Raw genomic sequence first — 15,685 nt, forward strand, 5'->3', positions numbered from 1 at the left:
CATCCAATTCTGTTATCTCAGTGCTAAATAAAATCAAGTCCCATGCCTTCAATTCTCGACTTTTTTTGAGAACTTTGTATTGAGAAAAATGAAGAGTTTGAATGTTTGCTGTTGCACGCAAAAGTCCGATGGCTCTCAAAAGGAAACTGCCTGAAATGCTTTAGTGCACTTTTTGAAACTGTGGTAAAATTCTTTGAAGTTTTGAATGTTTCATTCAATAATCAACTGTAGCGTAGCGGTCAGCGTGTGCTATTACAGCTCGGGGAGTTTGGATTTCAATCCTGGCATCCTCTGTAAGGTATTTATACATTCTCCCTGTGGAATGTGTGGGTTTTCTCTGCGTGTTCCAGTTTCCTCCCACAGTCCAAAGATGTATAGATTAGAAGGTTAATTGGTCATTATAAATTGTCCCATGATTAGGTTAGGGTTAAATCAAAGGTTGCTGGGTGGTGCATCTCAAAGAATCGGAAGAGCTGACTCCATATTCTACCTCTAAATAAATCAAACTCAAGAATATTAGGAATTACATTGCTCATTTGTCAGAATTATTTGTAAAGTTTAATGAAATCAATCTTCAATTGCAAGGCAATGAATCTTATCAAAGTCACGTCGGTTATCTCTATATTACTGTCCAAGTTAACCCTATTTAAGTGTAGCATTGGCCGTCATGACCTTTTCCAATTTCTGAACCTCTCTGACTTGGAAGTGAAAGAAAAATATACCATATGATGGTCTTCAAGCATATGGTGCCCAGTTGGGTGAGCCGCATAAAGACATGTCAGAGAGATTTCAGGATCTTCTCCTGATCCAAATCCCAGATTGGGAAATAAATGCATTCCTGAACATTTGTAATGAGGAATTAACAGGGAGGATAGAGAAGAACTGATCTTGCTACAAAATGACTTTGAGCTGAAGCCAAGGTACAAAAAATCATATCAAGACTTTTGGTTGCAGAAATTACTCTCTGAACACTATCTTGCACTATGGAAAAAGGTCAAGATGTTCTTTATTCCCTCTCCAACATTATATTTAGTGGAGCGCAGTTTCAGTGAAGTCTCCCAACTTCTTTCAAAGCAATGAAACAGAGTGCAAATTATCGAACATGGAGATCTGAGTGACATTCAGCCTGATGTTGAGAAGCTGATATCACTGCATCAAGCCCACCCGTCTCATTGAAAGGTGAAAAAGCAATGAAGTAGTTGGACTACTAATATATGCTCTAAAATTGTTGATGAAAATTGCTTTTACTGTAATTATAGAAACAATTTTATTTGTAGCTTTAAACAGATTTGAATAATTTTGCAATTATTTGTCACTGCTTTGAATTTGTAGTTCCTATTTTCTTTCACTATGTGTTGTAAATCAAAATTCTTTATGGTCTTTATGTAGTGGCTGGAAAGGGAAAGGGGGGGCATTGGAGATGTGGTCTGGGAGTGGTAACCCAAAAAAGTTTGGGAACCACTGATCTAGAACCAGCATTTTGACTACACTAGAATCACTCGTCAATTACATGGACGTTCTTTGGAAATTTAGCCTCCTTATAAACATTACTCTAATGACAAGTCAGCTCCTTTAACCCAGTGAGCACAAACTTTATTTTTCAGTGTGACAGCATTAATAAAATTCCTTTCTTCATAACAACAAGAATGCTTTCATTATAAATTAATATAGATGTGAAATTACCAACACAAAGGAAATGTATTTATCAAGATAAGAATGTCGACTTCTTAATTTTCTGCTTATAGCAAGAAACACAAGTTGAACTTCAAAGGGTTGAGTAGAAATATAACTTTGTGTAGAATACAATAGTTAGAAGTTTAACAAGACAGCTGTCTCTATATTAACATGCAAGTAAAATGGTGACATTAAGACAATGTGTTGTTCATCCCTGCAGTCTGAAGGGAAGAATCCCTCGGTCTTTGCACTTATGGGAAGGTGAATATAACACATAAAAAACACGCTGGGTACATTTAAAAATGCATCATAATTTACATTCAATTGTCTTCTTTAACATGAAAGAAAGCTTTGCATTGTTGCCTCTTCAGTGTTTAATATTTTTTCAGAGTAGTTGTATCCTGATTGCTCTCTGGACTGGCTACACAGAAAATGTTACGTGATTCCTTTGGTTTAGAGGTGGAGTCCGACCATAGTACATATGTCCCAATGCGTGAAGCCAGAGTTTCTGGATTACCACATATTCAGATTAACTAGATACTGACGCTCCTCGGCCTTCCCACCTTGGATTCTCGGGTGTCGTTGGACTTGTCCTTCCTTTCTTCACCAGCATGTGTAAGGTTTGGCTGATCTATCTGTAGTAGCTGGCTGTGTCTGAATGCCAGCCAATACAGAAACCAGCAACCAACATGAACTGAATATAGGTTTAGATATGGAAAATATATTAACCAGGTTTTATTTATCATATGGGTTCAAATAAACTAATGCACGAACCCTGAGATTCAGATGTTCCTGATTTTAGCCTGCTCACCTCTTCCAGAAAGGTGTTATGTGGAACTCTCATTATATATATATATTTTTTTCTCTGGCTAACCTGTACAATTTTCAAAATAGTAGAAGCAGATACTCTGTCTCAATTCTCTACTGACTATGATCAGCTGGTAAGAGTGGTTTAGGCTGGCATATCCTCCCTGGTCTACTCTCAATTACTGAGTGTTCTTGGTACAGCGCCTGGCTACCCTGTTGGAATGTTCTGCCACTCAGTGACGCACTGTTTCTGAGAATGATGGAAAACTTACAAAGCAGAACAAGGCCATTCAGCACCTCATGTCAGTGTTGGTCAAAAACAGCCACCCGGTGTAAATCCACTTCTTAGCATTTGGTTATTAGCCCTATGGGTCAGGTCTCTTCAAGGATTTCAGTCACAGTTGCTTTCTCAGGCCATTCACCTTTAGGGTGAAAAATGCTTTTCCCAATTCCCCTCTCATCCTTCTACCAATTCAAGTCTCATTTTTCGATAACTCTGCTAAATGGAAGTCAGTCCTCCCTATTTAGTCTATACTGTAGACCACTCAGAATTTTATGCAGTTTAGTTATAGTCTCTCTTCAGCCCACTCTGTTCCAAAGAAAGCACAACTTTATCCAACCTTTCTTCATAGCTACAGTTTTCCTGTCTTGTGGCACCAGTTCACCTTCATGTGCCTTTCTTTTTTGTCAAATCAAATAGTTTTTCTTCAGATATTTCTGATTCTAGATATTGTTCAAGATCAGAAGAAGTTAAATCCTTCTTCTGTGAACCTCCACTGTAAATTAAACTAATTTCTCAGGTTGTTGCAACATTATCTCTGCAAAACGCTTCCTTATTCAAATGCAAATTACTCTTGTCAATAGCCTAACATTGTGTTTTATTACATCGGGCTAGGAAAGGGCAAATTGATTTGCAGTTTGATACTCCTGATTCTCTGTTCCTGTCATTCATTACCTTTGAATTGTATCTTGGTGAATGCAACCCAATATAAATTACTTCATGCCCAAGGATAGCCAGCCATGAAACTCAACAACTTGTGAGCCCAAATAATCAGTTTAAAACTCATTTCCCAAAACATGTCATTTGCTCAACAGATATGAGTAACACAAGATTAAGGAAATTTCCTCCAGAGCATATGGCTCCTTTGCAATGTATTCTCAGAGTCCCTGAATCAATTCTGAAACTACTTGACCTCAAGATATACATTCATCGTTTGTACCTCCCGAGTTCATATCCATCAGATCCTCCATAGAGCTCAAGCCAGTAACTGTGGAAGTGGGAAAACACTGATTGGAGCTTGGTGAACCAAAAATGTTGTGATTGGGATTGGGAATCACTGAGAAGGACTGGCCAACATTTAGAGAGACATTTTCAGACTGGCAAGGCATTGGAATGATAGAAATAAGTGGGCTGGTAGAGGGAGAGATTGTGACAGCATGCGAAGAGTTCTCTGTGGGTTGCATGGCTCCTGAAGTTCTCGGTACGGATCGACCTGGACTTGCAGTGATCAGAGGAGAGTTGTGTGAACTTGAAGGAAGACAGAGAGAGTGACAAGGGCTTGGTGATGTTGAAAAAGTGGGCTTTTGTGAGACTGGTGTTTGTCGTCCAGGTTTGGAGCCACTGCTCACTGGCAGCGAGACTGGCCGAGCAACGTTTGGAGAGGCAGCAACTGACTGAGTAAGATTTTGATTTATGTCTGTGAGAGTCAATGGGCTCTCTCTTTGATCTCCCACAGTCACCTGATAATGAAAGGATGCCACCGGACTTGAGACTGCATGGAAGCAGTCCAGCACTGGATGAAGCTCCACATCTGCTGTCCTTTGGCATGACACTGTTGCCCTCACAGAGCTTCCAGGATAGCATGTAGCTGAATGGCTGTTGTAATTCCATGAGCTGGGAACCTCTGTGCTTCGGCTGAGCTGAGCCATAGGAAATGGTCCAGACTGCACATGAAGAGTAGACTGCTGTAAAGAATGTGAGCATCTTGGTTGCCACTCATTCCCACTGCTATCAGTAGAAGGAGATGAAGAAGAAGCCATGGAGACACCATATGGTGCGTAGGCCATTGCAGGTGTGTACTGCTGAGCAGACATTTGCCTTTGAAGAAGGTGCATCATATGATGAAGCTCCTTGGCGAGATGAGATACCTCCTGATTTAGATTATTCATCTGCAAATAAATAAACAAGTCATGTTCTTGTCAGCTGAATGGTTCTGTTGTATTTATTTCAAGTAGTTATTGTAGAAATTATAATGCAGATCCACATTTAACAAAAAAAACAAAGCTGATAAATGATAAAAAGACAATACTAAATTAATTTACCACAAAGTAGTACCTATTTATACAATAGGTATGAAGTATTAGCATGTCTAGATTTTGGATTATACAATTATAGGCTTAAACAATATGCCACAAATGGCATTGCACAAATACATAAAACGCACAATAAATTCAAAATATAGATGATGATAAGCCACCATATCAACTGATTTAAGTTTGTTTTCTTCATCTTCTTGCTTTTCATCAGAACAATGTGGAAGAATTAGAAACTGCAGCACAATTTGGCACCAGGTTCAATTATAATAGGCTGACCACACCCCTGCTCTATAATGACCTAGTGAGGATGAACAGTACTTGTGGGAGTGTTTTTCAATAATAAGTGAACATCATTGGAAATGGAGAACAGAAAATTAGTGGAATAGGATAATAAATCTGCAATATTTCTGCTACTTTACATAAATTCGATTTTTATTTGGTGTAAGTAGGCAGCAGAGATATTGTCCAAAATCATTAAGAAACTTCTGAGAATAATCTCTTCCCTACTCAAAAAAGTGGCATATGTTGAACTAATAGTTCATATTTCTAGAATTCTGAAGCATCTTCCATGGCATGCTCTGCTGTGTGAACAGTACTAATGATTTCTCCATGGGACTTCATATGTGAAGCTGCCATCAAACAAGTGGAAAATGTCAACTTTTCGACTTCTTTCTGCTGTGTGGGTGAAATTGTTAAATATAATTAGCGCAATAAACCAGACACTCAAGCAATCTTACTCATTAAGTTCTGTTAATCTTCTTTTCGCTTTGAGGCAATCTGCCTGTTAACATTGCCATAAATGAGCATCGCTCTGGGGCAAATGCTGGCTGAATGCCTTGTGTCGGAGTTTGCAAAATAACCACCCATGCAAGTGAAGTTTTTTGCACTGCATCCTGGAAGGTGAAGTACAGCCTTCACCATTACTTAGGCTCATTAATCTAATGCCATACCTAAACCATGTAGACAAAGCATAACATACAGAATGGTTGATCATTGATCTTTGTGATATTAGCAGATTTTTTAATAAACAAATGAAAAGAACATGTAACAAATTTAATTCTGAGGAAACAAAAAAAAAACAGGCAGTCCTCATCATGACTCAATGACTGTGTAACTGTCCTACTGGTGTAACTTAATGAAGAATAGGAGTGCTGTGGTAATGTCAGTGGATCAATTAACCAGGAGCTGCATTACTAACTTGAGACATGACTTCAAATCTCATCTTGTCAGCTGGGAAATTTAATTCAGTAAATTAAATTTGGAACACAAAGTTATTGATGATTTTATAACCATTAGATTGTCATTATAGCCGCACAAGATCTCTCGTATTCTCTTGAGAAAAGAATTTACTGTTATCATCCTGTGTCTCCAAACCCACAGCGTAATGTACTGACTCTCAATTGACTTCTGAAATGGCTCAACAAGCAACTCAATGTTAATTTAGGATGGGAAGTAAGTGTTGACCCAGCCAGAGAAACCCACATCCAATAAACGAATCAAAGAGGAGCCGGGTGACGTTCACAATGTGTGCTCAAACATACCTGAATAACTGTATCCAGTTAGGAGTCAATGCCTTCAGGAGTAAATTAGTAAGAAGACATTATATAAAAAATATGTTGGAAAATGAAACCAACTTTTATATTTGCACTCTAACGAAATTAATTTTTCTCCAATCATGCATGGTTCAAAACAAAGAAATTGTTCTGGACCAAACCTCTGCCTTAACAAATCAACCAACCAAGAACGTCCTAACAAAAGATGATTGATTTGAAACATTAACTGCATTTCTCCTTCATGGACGTCTGCTGCTGTGTGGAGTGTTTTGAACATCTTCTGCTTTGACACGCTATTGCAGAGTGACGTATGCAGAACACAAAAATACCGATGAGAATGGTAAAAGGGAGTGCTGGCGGAGGAATAAAACTGGCCACATTTTATTAAATTGCATAATAGGATGTTTCTCAAATATCTGTTTAACCAGGTGTGTCAGTTCCTTTTCTCTTCTGCAGGATGACGCCACTGACAATTCAGCCCTCCTTCAGAATTGTAACGTGGTTTGGCTGTTTTATGTGTTTGATGTCAGAACTCTTGACTTAAAGGATAGGAATATATAGGAAACTGCTGGTGTACACACTTTGGTTCTTGTTGCTGGAAAAATAATCTGCCTAGGGATTTATTTCCCAATAGGTAGTAGTAGATATGTACTTAGGTGCAATGTAGTCTGCTTCAGAATTTCAGACCAAGGGTGTAGTGTACTGACTAAGGTCTGGAATAATTCACCACAAGATCTCAAAGCTCTCTCCCACTGATGCTACCTGACCTGCTGAGTGCTTCCCCATTTTCAGTTTTTGTTGTATTTCCAACATAGGCAGTATTTTTCTTCTAATGTTTCTTAGTTTTCCCTGGTTAGAGTTCTTGTTTTATATGGTTTTTTTGTGTTTATATACATGCCACCAATTGTAATGGCTTTATTTTAAAACTAAAACTAATTTCTAGTTTTGGAAAAACCTTATCTGGAGTATGAAGAGAAGGAACTGTGTTAAATTGTGTTTTATTTATATATTGGGAAGATCAACAGTAGAGATCGATGTGGGCAACATGGTAGCATAGTGGTCAGCATTATGCTATTGCACACAATCAGACACAAATGACACATTTCACTGTATGTTTCAATGTGCATATTGTAAATAAAGATAGTATTTAAACTTTAGAACAAAGAAAAGCCTATGCTATATAAATTATGTAAATTAATTGTACATTGGTGAGAAAAATATTCTTTCTGACTTTTTGATGAACCTTACAGTGATTAAGCTCTGGAAAGTGAAGGGGTTTTAGTTATTTTTTGCAACACACACAAAATGCTGGAGGAACTCAGCAGGTCAGGCAGCACCTATGGAAATGAATAAACAGTCGATGTTTCGGGCCAAGACCCTTCTTTGGAGCTGAAAAAGAAGGGGGAGGATGCCAGAATAAAAAAAAAGTGGGGGGGAGAGGAATGAGAAGAGCTGGAAGGTGATGGGTGGAGCCAGGTGGGTGGGAAAGATAAAGGGCTGGAGCGGAAGGAATCTGCTAGGAGAGGAGAGTGGACCATAGGAGAAAGGGAAGGAGGAGGGGCACCAGGGCGAGGTGATAGGCAGGTAAGGAGAGGTAAGAGGTCAAAGTGGTGAATACAAGAAGAGGAAAGAGGGAGGGAAAAATATTTTTTTACCAGAAGAAGAAATTGATATTCATGTCATTAGGTTGGGGGCTACCCAGACAGAATATAAGGCATTGTTCCTCTGCTCTGATTGTGGTCTCATCTGGTACAAGAGGAGGCAATGGACTAACATGTCAGAGTGGGAATGGGAATCGTAATTAAAACGTTTGGCCACCAGGAAGTTCTGCTTTGGTGATGGGAGTGGAGATGCTTGATGAAGCAATTGCCCATCTTATGATGGGTGTTACCAACGGAGAGGAGGCTGCATCAGGAGCGCCAGACACAACAGACAGTTGTTTAGGACCCTGAATGGAAGTGAGGGAGGAAGTTAATGGGCAGATGCAGATTAGTGGGAGGGACGAATGGACAAGGGAATCACAGAGGGAGCAATCCCTATGAAAAGTTGGGGGGTGGGGTGGAGGGCATGTAAAGATTAGTTTCCTGGTAGGATCCCTTTGGAGATGGCGGAGGTTGTGGAGGATGATGTGTTAGATGTGGAGACTCATGGGGTGGTAGGTAAGAACAAAAGGAACACTATCACTATTAAGGTGGTGGGAAGATAAGGTGAGTGTGGACATTCAGGAAATGGATGAGATGTGGGTGGGGGCGGCATTAATAGTGGAGGGAGGGAAACCCTATTCCTTGAAGAAAGAGGACAACCCTGATGTCCTGGAAAGGAAAGCCATATCCTGGGAACAGGTGAGGCGTAGATGAGGGAATTATTATCATTTATGAGTGAACTATGTATCAGTTTTACAGGAGACAGTGTAGGAAGAGGTATAGTCAATATAACCATGGGAATTGGTAGGTTTATAAAAGATGTCGGTTGACACTTTGTCTCCAGAGAGGGAGGTGTCAGAAATGGGCCAAGTGAATTTAAGGGCAGAGTGGAAGTTAGAAGCAAAGTTGGTTAAGTTGATGAGCTCAGCATGGGAGCATGTAGTGGTCATCAATGTAGCGGAGAAAAGGCTGGGCAGCATTACTGGGGCAGGCTTGGAACATGGACTGTTCTACATAGCCAACAAAAAGGCAGGTGCAGCTCGAGCCCATGCGAGTGCCCATGGCTACCCCGAGCGTCTGGAGAAATTGGGAGGAACCGAAGGAAAATTTTCTGAGGGTGAGGACCAGATCTGCTAGATGGAGGAGGGTGATGGTGGAGGGGAACTGGTTGGTTCTTCCGTTGAGAAAGAAGCGGAGAGCTTTAACACCCTCTTGATGGAGGATAGAAGTGTATAGGGACTGAACATCCATGGTGAAAATGAGGAGGTCACGGCCAGGGAATTGAAAGTTGTTGAGGAGATTGAGAGTGTGAGCAGTATTGCGGATGCAGGTGGGAAGGGACTGGACCAAGGGGGATTCTTTATCAGCTAGTGAGTATGAAATCCAAGTTTAGGTGAATCATGACTGTTTGATTGTTTTTTGTGAATAGATATTACAATATAATAAAAAGCTGATTATTCCCTAGTTGAACAGTGCATTTTCTTCCCTTTTCCTCCAAAAGTAATTTATCCCTACATTTTGTCCGGTTAACCAAGGAAGATATCGCTGATGAACCTGTTCCTATTCTAAATTAGATAAGATATTAAAAAAATCCAAAATGTTTCACTGCTTTAGAAAATCTTAAAGTAGGAAAATAGTGAGGTTGAAAGGTGTTGGTGTTCAGTAAGGATATTGCTGTGTCTTGAGGACCTGAGTTATAGGGAAAAATTGAACAGGTTAGGACTTTATCCCCTAAAATATGAAAGATTGAGGGGAGATTTGATAGTGGTATACACATTATGAGGGGTATAGATAGGATAAATGCAAGCAGGCTTTTTTCCACTAGAACTGGAGGTCATGGGTTAAGGGTGAAAGGTGAAATGTTTAAGGGGAACACAAGGGGGAACTTCTTCACTCTGAAGGTGATGGGAGTGTGGAACGAGCTGCCAGTGGAAGTGATGGATGCAGGTTCAATTTCAACATTTAAGATAGATTTGGATTGGTACATGGATGGGTGAGGTATGGAGGCCTATGCACTGAGTTCAGGTCAATGGGGTACAGCATGGACTAGATGGGCTGAAGGGCCTGTTTCTGTGCTGTAGTGTTCTATGACTATAACAAAATAGACTACTAACAACAAGCTGGCTGTTTCTTGGTCACCATGGAGACAACTTTTTTTTAAATCCTGGGTTTATTTTATTACTTGATTTTAAACTCTTCAGCTGTCACAGTGGGATTTGAACTCATGTCTTATTATGACTAGATCTCTGCATGCTGGTGCAGTAACCTTGCCTCTGTGCTACCAAACCCTCAAGCTAGCAGGTGCAAGATGGACAGGAGGAACAAACAATGCTTCAGGCAGAAGCTGCAAGATGCTTCCCACACAGTATTTACTGCTACAGCTCCGAATGGCAATCCGGGAATTGCTTGTGACGATGAAAACTATCCAGTCAGCAGTTTCCCAAGATTACTGATAATTTCAGTAATTGCAACAATTCCTCAATGAGTGTTCCCTAATATTATGCCACAAGGAGATGAAGTGCATTCAGATTTCATGCAGTACCTAGATGATGAGAGAGTAATCAGAAGACAAGTTCCCAACACATTGCTTCTGTCCATGCTGTACCTCTTGTTATGACCAGGATATCAATGTTGGAACTCTGAATAGCCTGCTTCCAATGGCAGCTCAGCCTTGATATAACATGAATTACTTGAGAGTTTCCCCACATACTTTACCTCCTGATTAAGTCGGCAGATGTTCAGCTTTATTTCCTGTGCCTCAGCTGCTGCAGTGGAATTCCCCTGAGATAAAGCTGTCAACAAAAGACAGTATTGTTAAAAGGTACCTAGGGCAAAGCAATGGCGGGGGGGGGGGGGGTGCGATGTTGGGGAGAACAGAGAAAACAAATCAGAGTGAGCCAACAGAAGGTAGGTTTGATATGGTTGCCTGTGACAGAAATTGAGATTATCACCAGAAGCGTTGAAAGGTTTGTACGTTCTCCCTGTGTCCGCATACATTTCCTCCAGTTTCCTCCAACATTCCAAAGACATTCAGGTTAGTAAAGGGTTAGTAAGGTGTGGGCATGCTATGTTGGCGTGATACTTGCAGGTCGCCCCAGCACATCCTTGGAGTGTGTTGATTGTTGATGCAAAACAAAACATTCCACTCTACCTTTCAATGTTTCAATGTACATGTGACAAATAAAGCCAATCTTTAACTTTATAAATTCTGAAAAAAACTTCCAGGTGATTTTCTGCAGGAAAGGTAAATTATTGGATTAAAGTGATCATACTGTATTATAGTTTCCATATAGCCTCCTGTGTCATTGTTCCAGTTAGATGTACTTCCAACTATGTAGAAGTACTTAATTTATAGTTATTAAGTAGGTTTTCTTTATTTCAATATTTTAATATGGATAAACATTTTGAATTGATGTTCCAGTAGGATTGGGCTATTCCAAACTCCAAGCTTGATCTCAAAAGGTAACAGAGGTTTGGAAGGGAGAGCTAGGGAACTGCCAAGGGTTCCTGCCAGGCAACATTATCCTATTAGAAACAAACAGGAGAAAAAACTGCAGATGCTGGAAATCAGAAGCAACACACACAAAATGCTGGAGGAACTCAGCAGGCCAAGCAGCATCTGTGGAAAAGAGTAAAGAGTCGACGTTTTGGGCCGAGACCGTTCATCAGGACTGGAAAGGAAGGGGAGAAGTCACAATAAGAAGGTGGGGGAAGGGGAGGGAGAAATACGAGGTGGCAGGTGAGAGGTGAAACAGGGAGAGGGGAAGTGGATGAAGTAAAGAGCTGGGAGATCGATTGGTGAAAGAGATACAGGGCTGGAGAAGAGGGAATCTGAGAGGAGAGGACAGAAGGCCATGGAAGAAAGAAAAGGGGGAGGGACACCAGAGGGAGGTGATGGGCTGGTGAGGAGATAAGGTGAGAGAGGGAAATGGGAATAGGGAATGGTGAAGGAGAAGGGGAAATCACTAGAAGTTTGAGAAATCGATGTTTATGCCATCAGGTTGGAGGCTACCCAGACGGAATATAAGGTGTTGCTTCTCCAACCTGAGTGTGGCCTCATCGTGGTAGTAGAGGAGACCAAGGACTAACATGTTGGAATGGGAATGGGAAGTAGAATTGGAATGGGTGGCCACCGAGAGATCCCGCCTTTTGAGGCGGACGGAATGAAGGTTCTTGATGAAGCAGTCTCCCATTAGTCCCGTTAGTCTCATGTGATGAACCATAGAAAAGGATAGGCGAGGACTTCCCTCTTCTCCAACCACTAGTCACATTAAAAATTGGTGCAGTTAACAAGTAGGACAAGAGACATTGCCTAGTTAGTGCCACCTGAGCCAAGTCACTTTACTGGAGCATAGATAGAGAACTTTAGATCTCTGGAAACCACTGGCTGAATGCTAACCTAGAAGAATGAATGAAGACCTGGAATGTAGTTCTGACAACAATCAGAAAACTAATGCATTTGTAGAAACACATCATCTGCTGGAGGAACTGTTGGTCAATCAACATCTGGTCAGGGTTTGGGGGAAGAATTGTGGATATTTTGACCTGACAGAGGATGACCACGGCGATCCGGTCTCTGGCACGGAGTCTGGTTCCGTGGTGCAGAAGGGAAAGAGGAAGATGAGGAATGCGGTAGTCATAGGGGATTCCACAGTGAGAGGAACAGACAGGAGATTCTGTCAGCCTGATAGAGATGCCCACATGGAGTGTTGCCTCCCAGGTGCCAGGGTACGGGATGTCTTGGATTGGGTGCAGAGTATTCTGAAGGAAGAGGGTGAACAGCCAGAAGTCTTGGTACACGTTGGTACCAATGACTAGGTAGAAAAAGGGAGGAGGTCCTGAAGAGGGAATTCAGGGAGTTGGGTAGGAAGCTGAAAAGCAGGATCTCCAGAGTAGTAATCTCTGGATTGCTGCCTGTGCCACGTGCTAACGAGCGCACGAATAGCATGATCAGGCATATTAATGTGTGGCTGAGAGACTGGTGTAGGGGGCAGGGCTTCTGGTTCCTGGATCACTGGGGACTCTTCTGGGGGAGGTACAACCTGTCCAAAAAGGACAGGTTACACCTAAACCCAAGAGGGTCCAATACCCTAGCGGGCAGGTTTAATAGAGCTGTTAGAGAGGGTTTAAACTAATTTGGCAGGGTAATGGGAACCGGGGTGATAGGGCTGAGGAAGGGGAAAACAGAAATAAATCAAAGATAGCATGCAACAGAGATGATAGAAAGGACAAGCAGGAGATGAAGCATAATCACAGCCAGAGGGATGAGTTACAGGGCAATAGAGGCATGGTGCAGTTAAAACAGAAAGCAACAAATACTGGGCTGAAAGTGTAATATTTGCAGCATAAGAATGCATGCAGCATAAAAAATAAAATGGACCATCTTGAAATTCAGCTACAGATTGGCAAGTATGATGTTGTGGCTTGGGGATGGCTGCCATTGGGAGCTGAACATCCAAGGATATATGGTGTACCGAAAAGATAGGTTAGTAGGCAGTGGGGGTGGTGTGACCCTGTGTATAAGAAATAATATTTAATCATTAGTAAGGGATGACATAGGATCAGAAGGTGTAGAATCACTATGTGTTGAGTTAAGAAATGGTAAAGGTAAATGGGAGTTGTATACAGGCCTCCAAGCAGCAACAGGGATGTGGATTACAAATTACAGCAGGAAACAGAAAAGGTGTGTCAGAAAGGCAATGTCATGATAATCATTGCAGAATTTTATCATGAAAGTGGATTGGGAAAACCAGGTCAGTACTGGGCCTCAAGAAAGAGAATTTGTAGAATGTCTAAGGGATGGCTTTTTAGAACAGCTTGTTGTTGAGCCCACTAGGGGATCAGCTGTGCTGGATTGGGTGTTGTGCAATGATCCAGAGGTGATAAGAGAGCTTAAGGTAAAGGAACACTTAGGGAACCATGATCACAATATGATCAAGCTCACTTTGAAATCTGAGAAGGGAAATTCCAATATGTTGGTAATTCAGTGGAATAAAATAAATTACAATGGCATGAGAGGGGAACTGGTCAAAGTTGACTGGAAAGGGACACTAGCAGAAGGACAGCAGAGCAGCAATGGCTGGAGTTCCTGTGAAAAATGAGAGAAGTGCAAGACAGATATAAGAAGAACATTTCAAACGGAAGAAGGACACTACTGTGGCTGACAAGTGAAGTCAGGGTCAAAGTAAAAGCAAAAGAGAGGGCATACAAGGAAGCCAGAGCTAGCGGGAAGATAGAGGATTGCGAAGCTTTTAAAAACTTGCAGAAGGAATCTAAGAAGGTCATTAGGAAGGAAAAGATGAATTATGAAAGGAAGCTGGCAACTAATATCAAAGAAGATACTAAAAGCTTTTTTAAGAATATAAAAGGTAAAAGAGAGTCAAGGGTAGATATAGGACCAATAGAAAATAATGCTGGAGATATTGTAAGGAGAGATGCAGAGACGGCAGAGGAACTGAATGCGCATTTTGCACCAGTCTTCACAGTGGAAGACATCTGCAGTATACTGGACATTCAAGAGTGTCAGGGAAGTGAAGTATGTCCAGTGAAAATTTCAACTGAGAAGGTGCTCAGGAAGCTTAATGGTCTGAACGTGGATAAATCTCCTGGACCTGATGGAATGCACCCCCTGGTTCTGAAGGAAGTAGCTGGAGAGATTGCAGAGGAATTAACAATGATCTTTCATGAATTGATAGATTTTGGCATTGTATCGGATGACTGGAAAATTGCCAATGATTGCCAATTGCAGAAGATGGTGAACCCAGCCCAGCACATCACACAAACCAATCTTCCATCCTTCGACTCACTTTACACTACACGCTGTCAGAGCAGTGCTGCCAGGATAATCAAGGACACGACCCACCCAGCCAACACACTTTTTGGCCCACTTCCCTCTGGGAGAAGGTTCAGGAGAATGAAGATGCGTATGGCCAGATTTGGGAACAGCTTCTTTCCAACTGTGATAAGACTGCTGAACAGATTCTGACCCGGATCTGGGCCGTACCTTCCAAATATCCGGACCTAACTTGCACTACCTTACTTTCCCTTTTCTATTTTCTAATTATAATTTATAACTTAAATTTTTATTATGTTTACTTCGATTTGTACTTCAGGGAGCGCAAAGCGCAGAAACAAATATCACCGTGATGATTGTACGCTCTAGTATCAATTGTTTGGTGACAATAAAGTATTTGTATTTGTATTATTTGTATTGTATGTTACTCTGCTATTTAAGAAGGGTGGGAGGCAGCAGAAAGGAAACTGTTAGCCTGACATCAGTGGTTGGGAAGTTGTTGGAATTGATTGTCAGCGATGAGATTACGGAGTACCTGGAGGCACATGACAAGACAGGCCAAAGCCAACATGGTTTCCTGTAAGGAAAATCCTGCCTGACTAACCTACTGCAATTTTTTGAGGATATTACAAGCAGGGTAGACAAAGGAGATGCGGTAGATGGAGTGTACTTTGAGTTCCAAAAGGCCTTGGATAAGCTGCCACTCATGAGGCTACTTATCAAGATAAGAGCCCATGGAATTACAGGGAAATTACTAACATGGGTGGAGCACTGGCTGATTGGCAGAAAACAGAGAGTGGGAATAAAGGGATCCTATTCTGGCTGGCTGCCAGTTACCCGTGGAGTTCCACAGGGGTCAATGTTGGGACAACTGCTTTTCACAATGTATGTCAATGATA

At 41.3% G+C, this 15,685-nt stretch overlaps 1 protein-coding gene across 1 annotated transcript in view; it reads right to left on the reverse strand.

The window, feature by feature from the left end:
• Window positions 1-1,639: 1,639 nt before the first annotated feature.
• LOC132384866 (potassium voltage-gated channel subfamily H member 4-like) overlaps window positions 1,640-15,685 on the reverse strand; it is a 217,383-nt gene continuing 203,337 nt past the window's right edge. Inside the window, exons 15-16 of the mRNA XM_059956468.1 lie at window positions 10,709-10,785; window positions 1,640-4,650 (exon numbers count right to left, since the gene is read on the reverse strand). Coding sequence (XP_059812451.1) covers window positions 3,676-4,650; window positions 10,709-10,785 — 1,052 coding nt within the window. The 3' untranslated portion in view covers window positions 1,640-3,675. The remainder of the gene's footprint in view (window positions 4,651-10,708; window positions 10,786-15,685) is intronic.

Source organism: Hypanus sabinus, chromosome X1 (genome assembly GCF_030144855.1).
Source record: "Hypanus sabinus isolate sHypSab1 chromosome X1, sHypSab1.hap1, whole genome shotgun sequence".
NCBI classification, from domain to species: domain Eukaryota; kingdom Metazoa; phylum Chordata; class Chondrichthyes; order Myliobatiformes; family Dasyatidae; genus Hypanus; species Hypanus sabinus.